Source organism: Ornithorhynchus anatinus, chromosome 2 (genome assembly GCF_004115215.2).
Source record: "Ornithorhynchus anatinus isolate Pmale09 chromosome 2, mOrnAna1.pri.v4, whole genome shotgun sequence".
In the NCBI taxonomy this organism is placed as follows: Eukaryota; Metazoa; Chordata; class Mammalia; order Monotremata; family Ornithorhynchidae; genus Ornithorhynchus; species Ornithorhynchus anatinus.
Window position 1 is genome coordinate 144,255,175 of NC_041729.1, and position 13,769 is coordinate 144,268,943.

Below are 13,769 nucleotides of genomic sequence, written 5' to 3' on the forward strand. Positions count from 1 at the left end.
TAGATAAAAGGTAATCAGGTTCGACATTATCCCTGTCCCACATAGGGCTCACAGCCTTAACCCTCAATTTATAGATGATCTACAATAATCTAACCGGTGGCATTAACAATAACGGTAATAACAACACGAAATGTACATCAGTAAAATCATACGACAAATCCTTCCAGCACAGAGATCTGGGAACACGTTGTCTCGTAACTAAATCACGTAACGTATTTCACTCCGGCCTCCGAACGGCAGTCAGTTAGTACAGTGCCTGGCATGTAGTAAGCGCTTAACAGATGCTGTAGCAATTATTATTATTTTCATTAGCAAGTCACTCTGAAAAGCAAATAGAAAGCAAAGTTTCTTTCTGTCAAAAATCCAGCCAGTTCACACTGGACTCAGATACCTGATAAGTGAAGCACATCAAATTTATACTAAATTCAAAATTAGCACGACTGATTTTTCTGTAATTACAAAGTATATTTCTTCTACTCGGTTTTTGAACATACCTATTACATGTTTCTGCAAGACAAGGCCAATGATCCGGAGACAAATACTCTCCAACTGCTGAGTTATCTAAAATCCAAATAAATACAAATATTTTTTTTAATGTGTAACTATCTTTCCCATCCACCTACCTACTTCACTGCACTGTGTTGAGAGCTGAGCCCCACATCTTAAAAAAGTTCTAACTGTTCAAACTGAACACCTTGTAAATAAGCAAGAGTTATAACAAAATTCACAGAGAAAGAGACAACTGTCGAGTTATTTTGTGTTCTTAACACCGTCTGCCGTGACTTAATGGTTGGATTGCATTTTCGACTCCTTAAATCCCCTTTTAAAACAAGTTGGAATAGTTTCTGCTACTTCCCAATACTAAAATGGCTCCGATTTGTTTCCTCAAAGTACCTTATTGAAGCGGCAGTTCCCACTTTAGATGAAATGACAGATCTCCCTATCAGTGAAGATTACGATTTTCTTTCTGGATGAATAGGCCAACATAGTGTCCAGAGGGAGAACGGCCTATGAATGCATTTATCACGCAGCAGCGGAAGGCATTTTGTTTCATTTTAAGAATAATAATTGTAGTATTTGTTAAATGCTTACTATGATTCAGGCGCTGTACTAAGCGGTGGGGCCGATACAAGATAATCAGGTTGGGCACGGTCCCTGCCCCACATAGGGCTCACAGTCTTAATCCTCGTTTTACAGATGAGGTAACAGACACAGAGAAGCGAAGCGACTGGCCCCAGGGCACACAGCAGACGAGGGGCGGAGCCGGGATTAGCACCCAGGTCCCCTGACTCTCAGGTCCGGGCTCTTTCCCCTAGGCCACGCTGCTTCTCCTTTTAAAAAACGGAATCAGTCGAGAAGCAAACGAAAAGCTGATTGGAACGACGAAGAAAAAACAGGAGGTCTGAGCATCAACAGTAAGACAAGGGAAACTAACGGATCGATCAATCGACGGTATTTATAGAGCGCTTACTACATGCAGAACACCGTACTAAGTGCTTGGGAGAGTCCAATACAACAGAATTAGCAGACACGTTCCCTGCCCATAACGAGCTTACAATCTAGAGGGAATCAGGTGAAAACAAATCCTCAGTGAGTGGAAGCAGTAATAATATTTATCGAGTACTGGCACGCTGCCCTAAGCGCTTCGGGAAGTACGGAAACAACCTGGTGACGCGTTCTCTGCCCCTAAGGATTTTAATAATAACGTTGGTATTTGTTAAGCGCTTACTACGTGCGGAGCACTGTTCGAAGCGCTGGGGGAGACACAGGGGAATCAGGTTGTCCCACGTGGGGCTCACAGTCTTAATCCCCCTTTTACAGATGAGGGAACTGAGGCCCAGAGAAGTGAAGTGACTCGCCCACAGTCACACAGCTGACAAGTGGCAGAGCTGGGATTCGAACTCATGACCTCTGACTCCAAAGTCCATGCTCTTTCCACTGAGCCACGCTGCTTGTCTAATGGGGGAGATAAATATAAAAGCATTTACAACAGGGAGGTCAAAAAGAAAGCAGATGCATCTCACCTGAGTGTGCGAGGAATAAATAAATTCATAAGCTTCAGGGTGGCTAAAGAGGGGATGTGGCTTACGATGCTGGGAAAATAGGTCAGGGGAGGGAGGTGGGATTGGCACATAATAATAAATACTAATATGGATAATAATCGTGGTCTTCGTTAAGCGCTTACGACGTGCCAAGCACCGTTCTGAGAGCTGGGGCAGATCCAAGCTAATCAGGTCGGACACGGTCCCTGTCCCACAAGGGGCTCACAGTCTTCATCCCCATTTTCCGGGTGAGGGAACCGAGGCCCGGAGAAGTGAAGCGACCCGCCCACGGTCACGCACACCAGGCAAGTGGCGGAGGCGGGATCAGAACCCAGGTCCCTCTGATTCCCAGGCCCGGGCGCTACCCACTAGGTCACGCTGCTTCTCCACCTGGGGGGAGCTACAGTGTGTCTGTTGTGGGGAGGGAGTTCCAAATTAGGGACGAGTGTGGATAAGGGGGCTACTTCGCTGGAGTATCGGCCGGAGAGTTTCACTCTATTAAATCTCGAGCACACCTCGATCAAGAGAGGAAGGTGAGATGATAAACCTGGCCCGGGGAAGGGATTTGAAGAGAAGGCCCTGCAGACCAGTGGAAGAGTCACCAGTTTAACCCCATTCTAGCATCTGAGGGCAGGGATCAGGTCTACGAATTCTCTTTTACTCCCCAAATGCCCTATCCGGTGCTCTGTAAATGGTAGCCACTCAAATACGGTCGACTGATCTCGAAAAGGGTGCTATTATTTAAATCGGTCATTTTCATTTACAGTTAGTAACGTAACCGCTGCCGTATATGTGAAGCACTTACTATGTGCCAAGCACTGTACTAAGCGCTGGGGTGGATACAAGATAATCGGGTCCCACATGGGGCTCATAGTCTAGGCAGGAGGGAGAACAGGTATGGAATCCCCATTCTGCGGATGAGGGAACTAGATGTAAGAAAAGACATTACAAACGTTAACTCTCTCAGCATGACAATGCGCTAGACACCCCGGTTCGATTTGAGTTTTTAAAACGGGGAATGTTTTTAACGCTCATCTACTTCGGAACTCTTCCGCGGGGGGAGGTCCACTAACTGAATCCACAAGAAAGCCTTCTTTTATTCCGTCTCTCAGTCGGGTTTTGGGTAGCTGACAACAATTCAATCGATCGATGGTTTTTACTGAGCATTTACTGTGCGCTTACTGTACTAAGCGCTTGGGAAAGTATAAGAAAATTAAAGGGTGGGAATCACTCCGACTTGTCGCAAACTTACTATATAGTTAACACAGAAACCTTAGTTTGCAGAATCCCTTATCCGGGCCTTCAAAGAGATCACCCAGTTGCCATTTCTTTTCTTTTTTTTCCTCGTCACCTTTGGGTCAGTCACTAAAATAGATTCTGCATATCTGACAGAAGGCCTCTTACCTCTTTGTGATCTTCGACCACCGTCAAGATGGTGTCGATGGTGTGTAAGATTCCCATAGCCATGACAGTTTTGTCCTCCACCTCTTCATACTCATCGCTCTGAAGAACTTTTCCAAATATCTCAGCCTGCAAAAACAAATTCTACCCACCGTCAAAGACGGGTCTATCCTTGCCACGAGCAACCTCAGAAAACACGCTGCTTTCGTTTCTTGGAAAAACGGGAGTTAGTACATTTCTAAAATCCCACCTCTAAGGACAGGCTTGAAATCGACCCTTCAAATTGCCGGCTAAAGTTTTCTTTTTTTTCCGTTGCAGAACGGACCGGCTAGAGAAATGCTAAGTGTCTTATCGATTTACCTTCTTCCCAAGGCTGAGGTACTCTACCTTACCTAGGAAATGTAAAGACGGTGAGGTAGATTGGCAGTCCCGTGCTCGAAATGAAGGAAAACTAAAAAGGGAGGTGGCTTATGCATCACTTCAATGAGGGATGAACGTGGGGACGATTTCTCCACAGACGACTGTCAACTCGGGGGGACCCTCCTGAAAAATTTGATTCCATCTCATATATCTCAGATACATGTCTATATCTGTAATTTACAATAAATATGATTATTTATATTGTTCTTATGTATCTCAGATATATGAATATATCTGTATATCTGTCCCTCCCCCTTCACCTCCCCTCAGCTAAGTCCCCTTTCCCTTGGCTCTTCCCCCCTCCCCTCCCCTCAGCACTGTGCTCATTTGTATATATTTTTATTACCCTATTTATTTTGTTAATGAGGTGTCCATCCCCTTGATTCTATTTATCGTGATTACACTGTCTTGTTTCTGTCCATCTGTCTCCCCGGATTAGACTGTGAGCCCGTCATTGGGCAGGGATTGTCTCCATCTGTTGCCGAATTGTCCATTCCAAGCGCTTAGTACAGTGCTCTGCACATAGTGAGTGCTCAATAAATACTACTGAATGAATGAATAATTGATATTATTAAATCTATTCGTTTATATTAATGTCGGCCTCCCCTTCTAGACCGTGAGCTCGTTGCGGGCAGGACTGTGTCTGTTGTTGCACTGTCCTCTCCCAAGCGCTTGGTAGAGTGCTTCGCACACCGTAAGCGCTCAATAAATACGACAGAATGAAGGAATCTCAACTCATTCCATCCAACTATGAGCATGGTTCCTTCCTAGATTTCCTCAGTAGACCCTAACCACCCCACCATCATTTGATTTGTATTTGTTCTGATGCCGTATTCACACAGACTGTGAGCTCGCTGTGGGCAGGGAATGTCACCCTTTATTGCTGCACTGCACTTTCCCAATCGCTTAGTACAGTGCTCTGTGCACGGTAAGCGCTTAATAAATACCATCGAATGAATGAATGACAAAACTCTTTTCTCCAGCGGCACACCGCGTTCTATCCAGTTATTCCCCAACACCTCAAAAGCGTTCGGCGCTTACTATACGTGAAACACTGTTCTAACCGCTGGGGTGGGTTCAAATTAACTTGGTGGGACACGGTCTCTACCTCACGTGGGGTTTACAGTCTAAGTCAGTCAGTCGATCGTATTTATTGAGCGCTTACTGAAGGCAGAGCACTGTACTAAGCGCTTGGGAGCGTACGATGGAACAGACACGTTCCCTGCCCGCCACGAGTTTAGGAAAGCATGGATGAAAGAAAGAACTCCAACCCTTGACTTTAACGAAGCGGGGAATGTGTCTGTTTACTGTCGTATCGTACCCTCCCAGCGCTTAGTACAGGGCTCCGCACGCAGTAAGCGCTCAATAAATCCCACTGAATGAATGAATGATTTAAGTTTCACTTCCTCTTCCTTCCCGGGCTCAGTCTCCGCTGGAGGTAGCAGGGAAGGGAGCGAGAAAAACGGCCCCTGAAAAATCACACGTTAACTGTTCTTTAAATGGGATGATGGTGGGGTGGTTCGTGTCAACTCGGGAAATCTAGGAAGGAATGAGGTGAGGTTCATTCATTCTATCGGATTTATTGAGCGCTTACTGTGTGCAAAACACAGTCATAGGGAGATGGTTCTAAAAATCTGCTTTTCGAAGAAACACGGATACGAAAAGCGCACGCATCACCCCATTTTATGTTCCCGTTCAGTGGCTCTACAATGAACAAAAGATTCTCAATGCGGATGAAATGATTTGTTCCCGACATGAGTTGTCAAAGTGCCAATACCCAGATTGTTCCCTTCCAACCGGGAGTACATTTGCATCAAGACGCTACTATCTTCATGTATGTTCCTCTAATGGGGATTAAAAAACCGTGAGCCCCACGTGGGACAATCTGATTCCCCTGTGTCTACCCCAGCGCTTAGAACAGTGCTCTGCACAGAGTAAGCTCTTTACAAATACCATAATCATTATTATTAGACTCTAAGCTCATTGTGGGCAGGGAATGGATCTGTTATATTGTAATAATAATAATAATGATGTCGGTATTTGTTAAGCGCTTTCTATGTGCAGAGCACTGTTCTAAGCACTGGGGGAGATACAGGGGAATCAGGTTGTCCCACGTGGGGCTCACGGTCTTCATCCCCATTTTACAGATGAGGTCACTGAGGCACAGAGAAGTGAAGTGACTCGCCCACAGTCACAAAGCTGACAAGGGGCAGAGCCGGCACTCGAACCCATGACCTCTGACTCCCAAGTCCGGGCTCTTTCCACTGAGCCACGCTGCTTCTCTGCGCTCTCCCAAGAGCTTAGTACAGCGCTCGGCACACATCAAGTACTCAAATACGATCGACTGATTCTCACTGTGATTGATTCTTATCCCGGGGGGCCCATAAGCTGAAGATAATAGTAATAACAGTAATAATAATTGTGGTATTTAAGTGCTTGCGCCAGGCACCGTTCTAAGTGCTGGGACAGATACAAACAGAGTGGGTCGGACAGAGTCACTGTCCCATAGGATAAGAATAATTTTGGTATTCGTTAAGCGCTTACTGTGTGCCAGGTACCGTACTAAGCGCTGGGAGAGATACAAGCAAAATGGGATGGACGGATTCCCTGTCCCACATGAGGCTCCTGGTCTTCATCCCCATTTTCCAGATGAGGGAACTGAGGCCTAGAGGAAGTGAAATGACTTGTCCAAGGTCACACAGCAGACGGGGAGAGGAGCCAGGATTAGAACCCAAGTCCTTCTGACTCCCAGGCCCGCGCTCTATCTACTGGGTCACGGGTTCTAATTCCAGCTCCGCCACGTGTCTGCTGTGTGACCTGAGACAAGCCACTCCGCTTCTCTGGGCCTCGGCTACCTCATCCGTAAAAGGGGAATGAATTGAGACTGTGAGCCCTGTGTGGGACAGGGACTGTGTCCACCCCGATTCGCCTGTATCCACCCCAGCGCTTAGAACGGTGCCTGGCACATAGTGAGCGCTTACCAAACACCACAATAATGCTGGTATTTGGTAAGCGCTCACTATGTGCCGAGCACCGTTCTAAGCGCTGGGGTGGACACAGGGGAATCAGGTGGTCCCACGTGGGGCTCACGGTCCTGATCCCCATTTTACAGATGAGGTCACTGAGGCACCGAGAAGTGAAGCGACTTGCCCGAAGTCACACAGCTGACATGTGGCCGAGCAGGGATTCGAACCCACGAGCCCTGACTCCAAAGCCCATGCTCTTTCCACCGAGCCACGCTGCTTCTCTAACTAATAATAATCATAATAACGATTGTGATTATTATTATATTATTAAAGTGCTCAGGCTGGATTCAGAGGAATTTCGGGGATCGTCCAAAGCTGAATTGTTCTGGAGGCACCGTGGCACCTGGGTGACATTATTGAAACTGAACTGAAACCCCGACTTGCTCCCTTTATCCTCCCACCCCTCCCTCCCCCAGCCCCGCAGCACTTATGTCCAGAAAGCATGGATTTATATTTTTCTCTATCGGAATATCTCTCTCTCCTTCTAGACCGTCAGCTTGTTGCGGGCAGGAACGTGTCTGCTGTCATACCGTACTCTCCCAACAGCTTAGTACAGTGCTTTGCACACAGTCAGCGCTGGATAAATACCATCGGACGAACGAGCCTCTACCCGAAGCAGGCGAGAACTGGATCTGCACCTAAAGCCTTCTGCGGAAGAAGGGCGTTCGGTAATAATAATAATAATGATGGCGCTCAGTAATAATGATAACGATGATGATGATGGCATCTGTTTAGCGCTTACTATGTGCCAAGCACTGTTCTAAGCGCTGAGGCAGTACAAGGTAATTAGGGTGTCCCACGTAGGGCTCACAGGCTTCATCTGCACCTAAAGCCTTCTGCGGAAGAAGAGCGCTCGGGAATAATAATAATAATGATAATAATGACGGCGCTCAGTAATAATAACGATAATGACGACGGCATCCGTTTAGCGCTTACTGCGTGCCAAGCACTGTTCTAAGCGCTGGGGTAGTACAAGGTAATTAGGGTGTCCCACGTAGGGCTCACAGGCTTCATCCCCGTTTTACAGATGAGGGAACTGAGGCCCAGAGAAGCGAGAAGACTTGCCCAAAGTCACACAGCTGGAGGAAGCAGGATTAGAACCCATGACCTCTGTCTCCCAACCCCGGGCTCTTTCCACTAAACCACGCCGCTTCTCCGTCACTCTATTTCTCGCATCACTCCCGCCTCTCCGAAGGCCAGGCTGGAAACCCAGCCGCTCCATCGGTTCGGACCCCCCCCCCGATGCCGGCTCTCAACCCATTTCTCTGGCTCCCGGGCCCGGGGGGAGGGGAGATGCCGGAAATACGCGTCCGCGGCGTCTTACCAAGTGCTGGGTCATATCCACGGCGATGGTGGCCACCTCCTGACTGTACACACAGATCATCTTCTGGATGACATTAGTGACGTCGTCATTCTCCGTCTCTCTAACAATATGCAACAGCTCCTGCATGACGGGCCTGACGTGAGGCTTCACGTATTCCTTGGCTAACGACACGAGACAACAGAGGAAAATCAGGAGGACCGTGGCATTCTCTCCCGCCCCCACCGCGCTGCCGAACCTGACTTCGCGTCCAAGGCCCGAAAAACGGAGAAACTCTCCCCTTCGAAGTTGCGGGAGACATCTTCCATTCGTCCATTCATTCAACAGTATTTATTGAGCGCTTACTCTGCGCAGAGCGCTGTACTAAGCGCTCGGAACGTACAAATCGGTAACAGATAGAGACGGTCCCCGCCCTCTGACGGGCTCACGGTCTAATCGGGGGAGACGGACGGACGAGAACGACGGCAATAAACAGAATCGAGGCCGACAGAGGGACTTCCCACCGTGGATGGGCTCGTCTGAATGCGGGAGAGGGAACCGCGAGTCAGACTGAGGATTTTAAGAGACCCCCCCCCCCCCCCCCGAACTATCAGTGAGAATTGGGACGCGCCCCCTAATCCCGGAGACGCGCGGTTAACGTTCCGGCCGGCCTCACGGCATCTTCGCAAGACACTTCACCGTAGAGGTGCCCACCTTTCTCCTGGTTACTGATCAGGGACTGAAGAGCAATGGCAGCTTCTACCTTGACGGGCATTTCCTTATCTTCGATCAGGCTCTTCTTGGCCAGTTCCACCGCATTTCTTAGATTGAGCTCATTGTGGAATTTCAAAGTGCTGAATGAATGAAGAACCCAACAGGACTGCAGGATAATAAGGAAATGGAGGGCTATTACTCTCGGGGCACTGGAATATGCACAGTTACCTTACGCTGACGACACAACCTTGGAAAGCGCTAAGCTCGGGTTGTCTCAGAGATAACAAATGAGTGGGTGAGCTGCCGGACCTCGAAAAAGCTCTTCCCCTGAGATTACTCATTCGATCGTATTTACTGAGCGCTTACCGTGCGCGGGGCACGTACCGAGCGCTTGGATGACAACCTAGACTCCGCTAAAGTCACGTTGGGTAAATGATGTAACCGCAAAGGAAGTTTTAAGACTCTTATGCTCTCCCGGCCTTATCTGTTGGACCACGCTGACGTTTCCGAATGAAAACAGGATGCGACAAGTGATCGGTCTGCATGGGTTCATTCATTCGGTCGTGTTTATTGAGCACGTACTGTGTGCAGAGCACCGTACTAAGCGCTTGGGAGAGGACAATTTAACAATAAGGAGACACGTTCCCTGCCCACAATGAGTTTATAAATAGAGGACTAATAGGAGGGGTAGTGGAGCCCCCATTTTTTAAACTGCATTTGTCGATAATTATAATAATGTTGGAATTTGTTAAGCCCTTACTACGTGCCAGACACTGGATTAAGTGCTGAGGCAGATAATGATAATGTTGGTATTTGTTAAGCGCTTCCTAGGTGCAGGGCACTGTTCTAAGCGCTGGGGGAGATGCAGGGGAATGAGGCCGTCCCACGTGAGGCTCACAGTCTCCATCCCCATTTTACAGATGAGGGAACTGAGGCACAGAGAAGTGAAGTGACTTGCCCACAGTCACACAGCTGACAAGGGGCAGAGTCGGGATACAAGACAATCAGATTGGAGACAGCCCCTCTCCCACAGGGGGCTCACAGTCTTCATCCCCATTTTGCCGGGGGGGGGGGGGTGGGAACTGAGGCACGGAGAAGTGAAGTGACTTGCCCGATATCACCCCGCAGAAAATTGGCATTCTGTGATAATACCTTAAAATTTTGAAGCAAATTGATAATCCGCTCATTAAGACTGATCATTTAAGTTCAGTAAATTCAAAATAATCGGGATTTCAAATCAACCGAAAAGCTCAGTACGATTAAGGAGAAACTGAATTTTTCCACCCCCAAATAGGAAGAAATGGCTCAAAGGTATTCTACTCTGAGAAAAGAAAAAAAAAAAAGACAGCTAACCTGTAATTCTAGCAAACTTACCCTTGCTCTGAGATATCCTAGGTTAGATAAGAACAACGGAAACACATGATTCTGTAGCATCAACTCCATTTGATCCTTGAATATGCTTTTCTGTGGAAATATAAGCACAGAATTAGTATTCTCTTTTTCTCTAGCACGAGAAACATTTATTCATTCAATAGTATTTACTGAGCACTTACTATGTGCAGAGCACTGTACTAAGCGCTTGGAATGTACAATTTGGCGACAGATGGAGACAATCCCTGCCCGATGACGGGCTCACAGTCTAAAAGGGGGAGACAGAGAGCAAAGCAAAACGGAACAAAAGAAAAACAAGACATCATCAAGATGAATGGAATCAAGGGGATGTACACCTCATTAACAATATAAATAGGGTAATAAATAATATATACAAATGAGTGCTGAAGGGAGGGGAGGGGGGAAGAGCAGAGGGTGGGGGGAGGGAAGGGGGAGCAGAAGGAAGGGGGGCTCAGTGTGGGAAGGTCTCCCGGAGGAGGTGAGCTCTCAGTAGGGCTTTGAAGAGGGGAAGAGAATGAGTTTGGCGGAGGTGAGGAGGGAGGGCGTTCCGGGACAGGGGGAGGACGCGGCCCGGGGATCGACGGCGGGACGGGCGAGAACGGGGGTCGGCGAGGAGTTGGGCGGCGGAGGAGCGGAGCGTGCGGGGTGGGCGGTGGAAAGAGAGAGGGGAGGAGAGGTAGGAGGGGGCGAGGGGATGGAGAGCCTCGAAGCCCAGAGTGAGAAGTTTTTGTTTCGTGCGGAGGTCGACGGGCAACCACTGGAGGTTTTTAAGAAGGGGAGTGACGGGCCCGGGGCCGTTCTGCGGGAAGATGAGCCGGGCGGCGGAACGAAGAATAGACTGGAGCGGGGAGAGACGGGAGGAAGGGAGATCGGAGAGAAGGCTGACACGGTAATCCAGCCGGGATATTATGAGAGCTTGTTCCAGCACGATAGTCGTTTGGAGAAACATGCAGAGAGAGTGAATGAACAAAAACTTCGTCGCCTATTAAAGCCGATACTCCCAGTGGCGTCTGATCGGTCTCCGCTCACAAACACGAAATAGCTTTTGGAATAACGTGATGTAGTTCTTTCATTGGTTTAAAATTGCTACGAACAAGGCTGAAAAGTCTCCACTACGACTCTCCCCGCTCAAGATGCTGAAAGCTTCTTACGGAAGGCAAATTTATATACACTTAGGAGATCAAATTTAGGCCGGAGAGAGATGTGATTTTAGTGACCAAAATGGTTGCCAGTGGCCATTTCCACAAGAGAGGCCTACGGCAAGAGGGGAGAGGACGTGAGGCACAGAAAGGGGCACTTATCTAGGTTTTTGGGGGGTTGGGGGCATTTGTTAAGCGCTTACTAAGTGCCAGGCACTGTACTGAGCACTGGGGTAGATTCGAGAAAATCAGGTTGGACACAGTCCCTGTCCACAAAGGCCTCACAATCTTCACCTCCATTTTACAGGTGAGGTAACTGAGGCACAGAGAAGTCAAGTGACTTGGCCGAGTTCAAACAGCAGACAAGTGGCGGGGCTGGGATTAGAACCCAAGTCCTCTGACTCCCGAGCCCGGGCTCTTTCCACTGAGCCATGCCGCTTCCTCATATTTGTTTTTGAGTGTGTTCTGCAGGGTAGAGAGCTTGTTGTGCCTCCTTGGGGTGAAAAGCGTGGGTTTAGGGAGAGTTAAAGAGAAGCAGCAAAGTCCAGTAGGTAGAGCCCGGGCCTGGGAGTCAGCGGTCACGGGTGCAAATTCCGCTCCGTCGCTTGTCAGCTGTGTGACTGGGGGCGAGTCAGTTCACTTCTCGGTGCCTCAGTTACCTCATCTGTAAAATGGGGATTAAGACTGTGAGCCCCACGTGGGGACAACCTGATGACCCTGTATCTACCCCAGCGCTTAGAACGGTGCTCGGCACATTCATTCAATAGTATTTATTGAGCGCTTACTATGTGCAGAGCACTGTACTAAGCGCTCGGAATGTACAAGTCGGTAACAGATAGAGACGGTCCCTGCCCTCTGACGGGCTTACGGTCTAATCGGGGGAGACGGACGGACGAGAACGATGGCGATAAAGTAAGTGCTTAACAAATTCCAACATCATTATTATAATTTGAACGGGCATCTGGCCTGATCTACGGAAAGAAACACCGACATAACTACGTGAGAAATTAAATGGCTGCAACTTCACCGAGAATGCAATCCATGTCGCCGGCTAGCTCAGTCATTACAGCACGAGACTCTTAATCTCGGGGTTGTGGGTTCGAGCCCCACAATGGGAGAAATTCTTGGGGAAACGACGTGGCCTAGTGGATAGAGCACGTGCCTGGGAGTCATAGGACCCGGGTTCTAATCCTGACTCTGGCAATTTCTTACCGTGTGACCTTGGGGAAGTCCCTTCACTTTTCTGCGCCTCAGTTTCTTCAACTGTAAAATGGGGATTAAATATCTTTTCTCCCTCCTATTTAGACTGTGAGCCCCACGCGGGCCAGGGGCTATGTCTGACTTGCTTAACTTGTACCTACCCCAGTGCTTAGAAGAGTGTTTGACACACAGTGAGCGCCTAATAAATATCATAAAAAAATAGGTCCTATCGAATGGCAAATGAAGCCTAGACTTTCTAGTCAACAGCTAGTTTCAGTTACTTAATGGAAAGATAACGGCTGGTGTCAAGACACGTAAACCGGTGTCAAAATTAAGTCTGCAGAGTTTAGCCAGCAGCAAAATCACGGCGAGTAGGACCGGCTGATAACTGGGATAAATTAAAAGTTCAGGAACTATGATTTTCCACAAACAGCGTGACTTGGTGGAAAGAGCCTGGGCTTGGGAGTCAAAGGAAGTGGGTTCTGATCCCGCCTCCGCCACGCGTCTGCTGTGTGACCTTGGGCAAGTCACTTCACTTCCTCTGTGCCTCAGTTTCCTCATCTGGAAAATGGGGATTAAGACTGTGAGCCCCACGTGGGACAACCCGATTAGCTGGCATCTACCCCCGGTGTTTAGAACAGTGCACGGCACATAGTAAGCGCTTAACAAATACCATAATAAGACAAACTGTGGTGACGACTTGAAAGGCTGAAAAGAAGATTCTAGAAGAAACTAGAGAACAAGAGAATCCAGGTATTACATCGCACAGGCCTCGGGTCAGTTCTATTATCACTTTCAGGGATGACAGGAATAAAAAGAGGAGCGCTTCACAGTTCCCACCAACATTTAGAGGAAGACGGGATTCAAGAGAATTTAAACTGATTCAAACAATCGTCATACAAAAAGAGGGTGAGACGAAACACACGAGAAGAACGTTAGGGACGAGAAACAAATATCCCGAACGAGGCCACGAAGAGACCGGCCAAGGAAGGGGTCCACAGCCGACCGGGGATGGAGTATGAGCTGGCGATATAGGACCAGCTCCATCCCAAGCCACTTGTCAGCTGTGTGACTGTGGACAAGTCACTTCACTTCTCTGTGCCTCAGGTCCCTCATCTGTAAAATGGGGATGAAG

At 48.3% G+C, this 13,769-nt stretch overlaps 1 protein-coding gene across 1 annotated transcript in view; it reads right to left on the bottom strand.

Annotated features, from left to right (window-relative positions):
* IPO8 (importin 8) overlaps window positions 1-13,769 on the bottom strand; it is a 112,784-nt gene that overhangs the window by 40,813 nt on the left and 58,202 nt on the right. The window contains exons 13-17 of the mRNA XM_029054597.2: window positions 10,278-10,367; window positions 8,904-9,069; window positions 8,214-8,374; window positions 3,447-3,572; window positions 495-561 (exon numbers count right to left, since the gene is read on the bottom strand). Of these exons, the coding sequence (XP_028910430.1) occupies window positions 495-561; window positions 3,447-3,572; window positions 8,214-8,374; window positions 8,904-9,069; window positions 10,278-10,367 (610 nt within the window). The remainder of the gene's footprint in view (window positions 1-494; window positions 562-3,446; window positions 3,573-8,213; window positions 8,375-8,903; window positions 9,070-10,277; window positions 10,368-13,769) is intronic.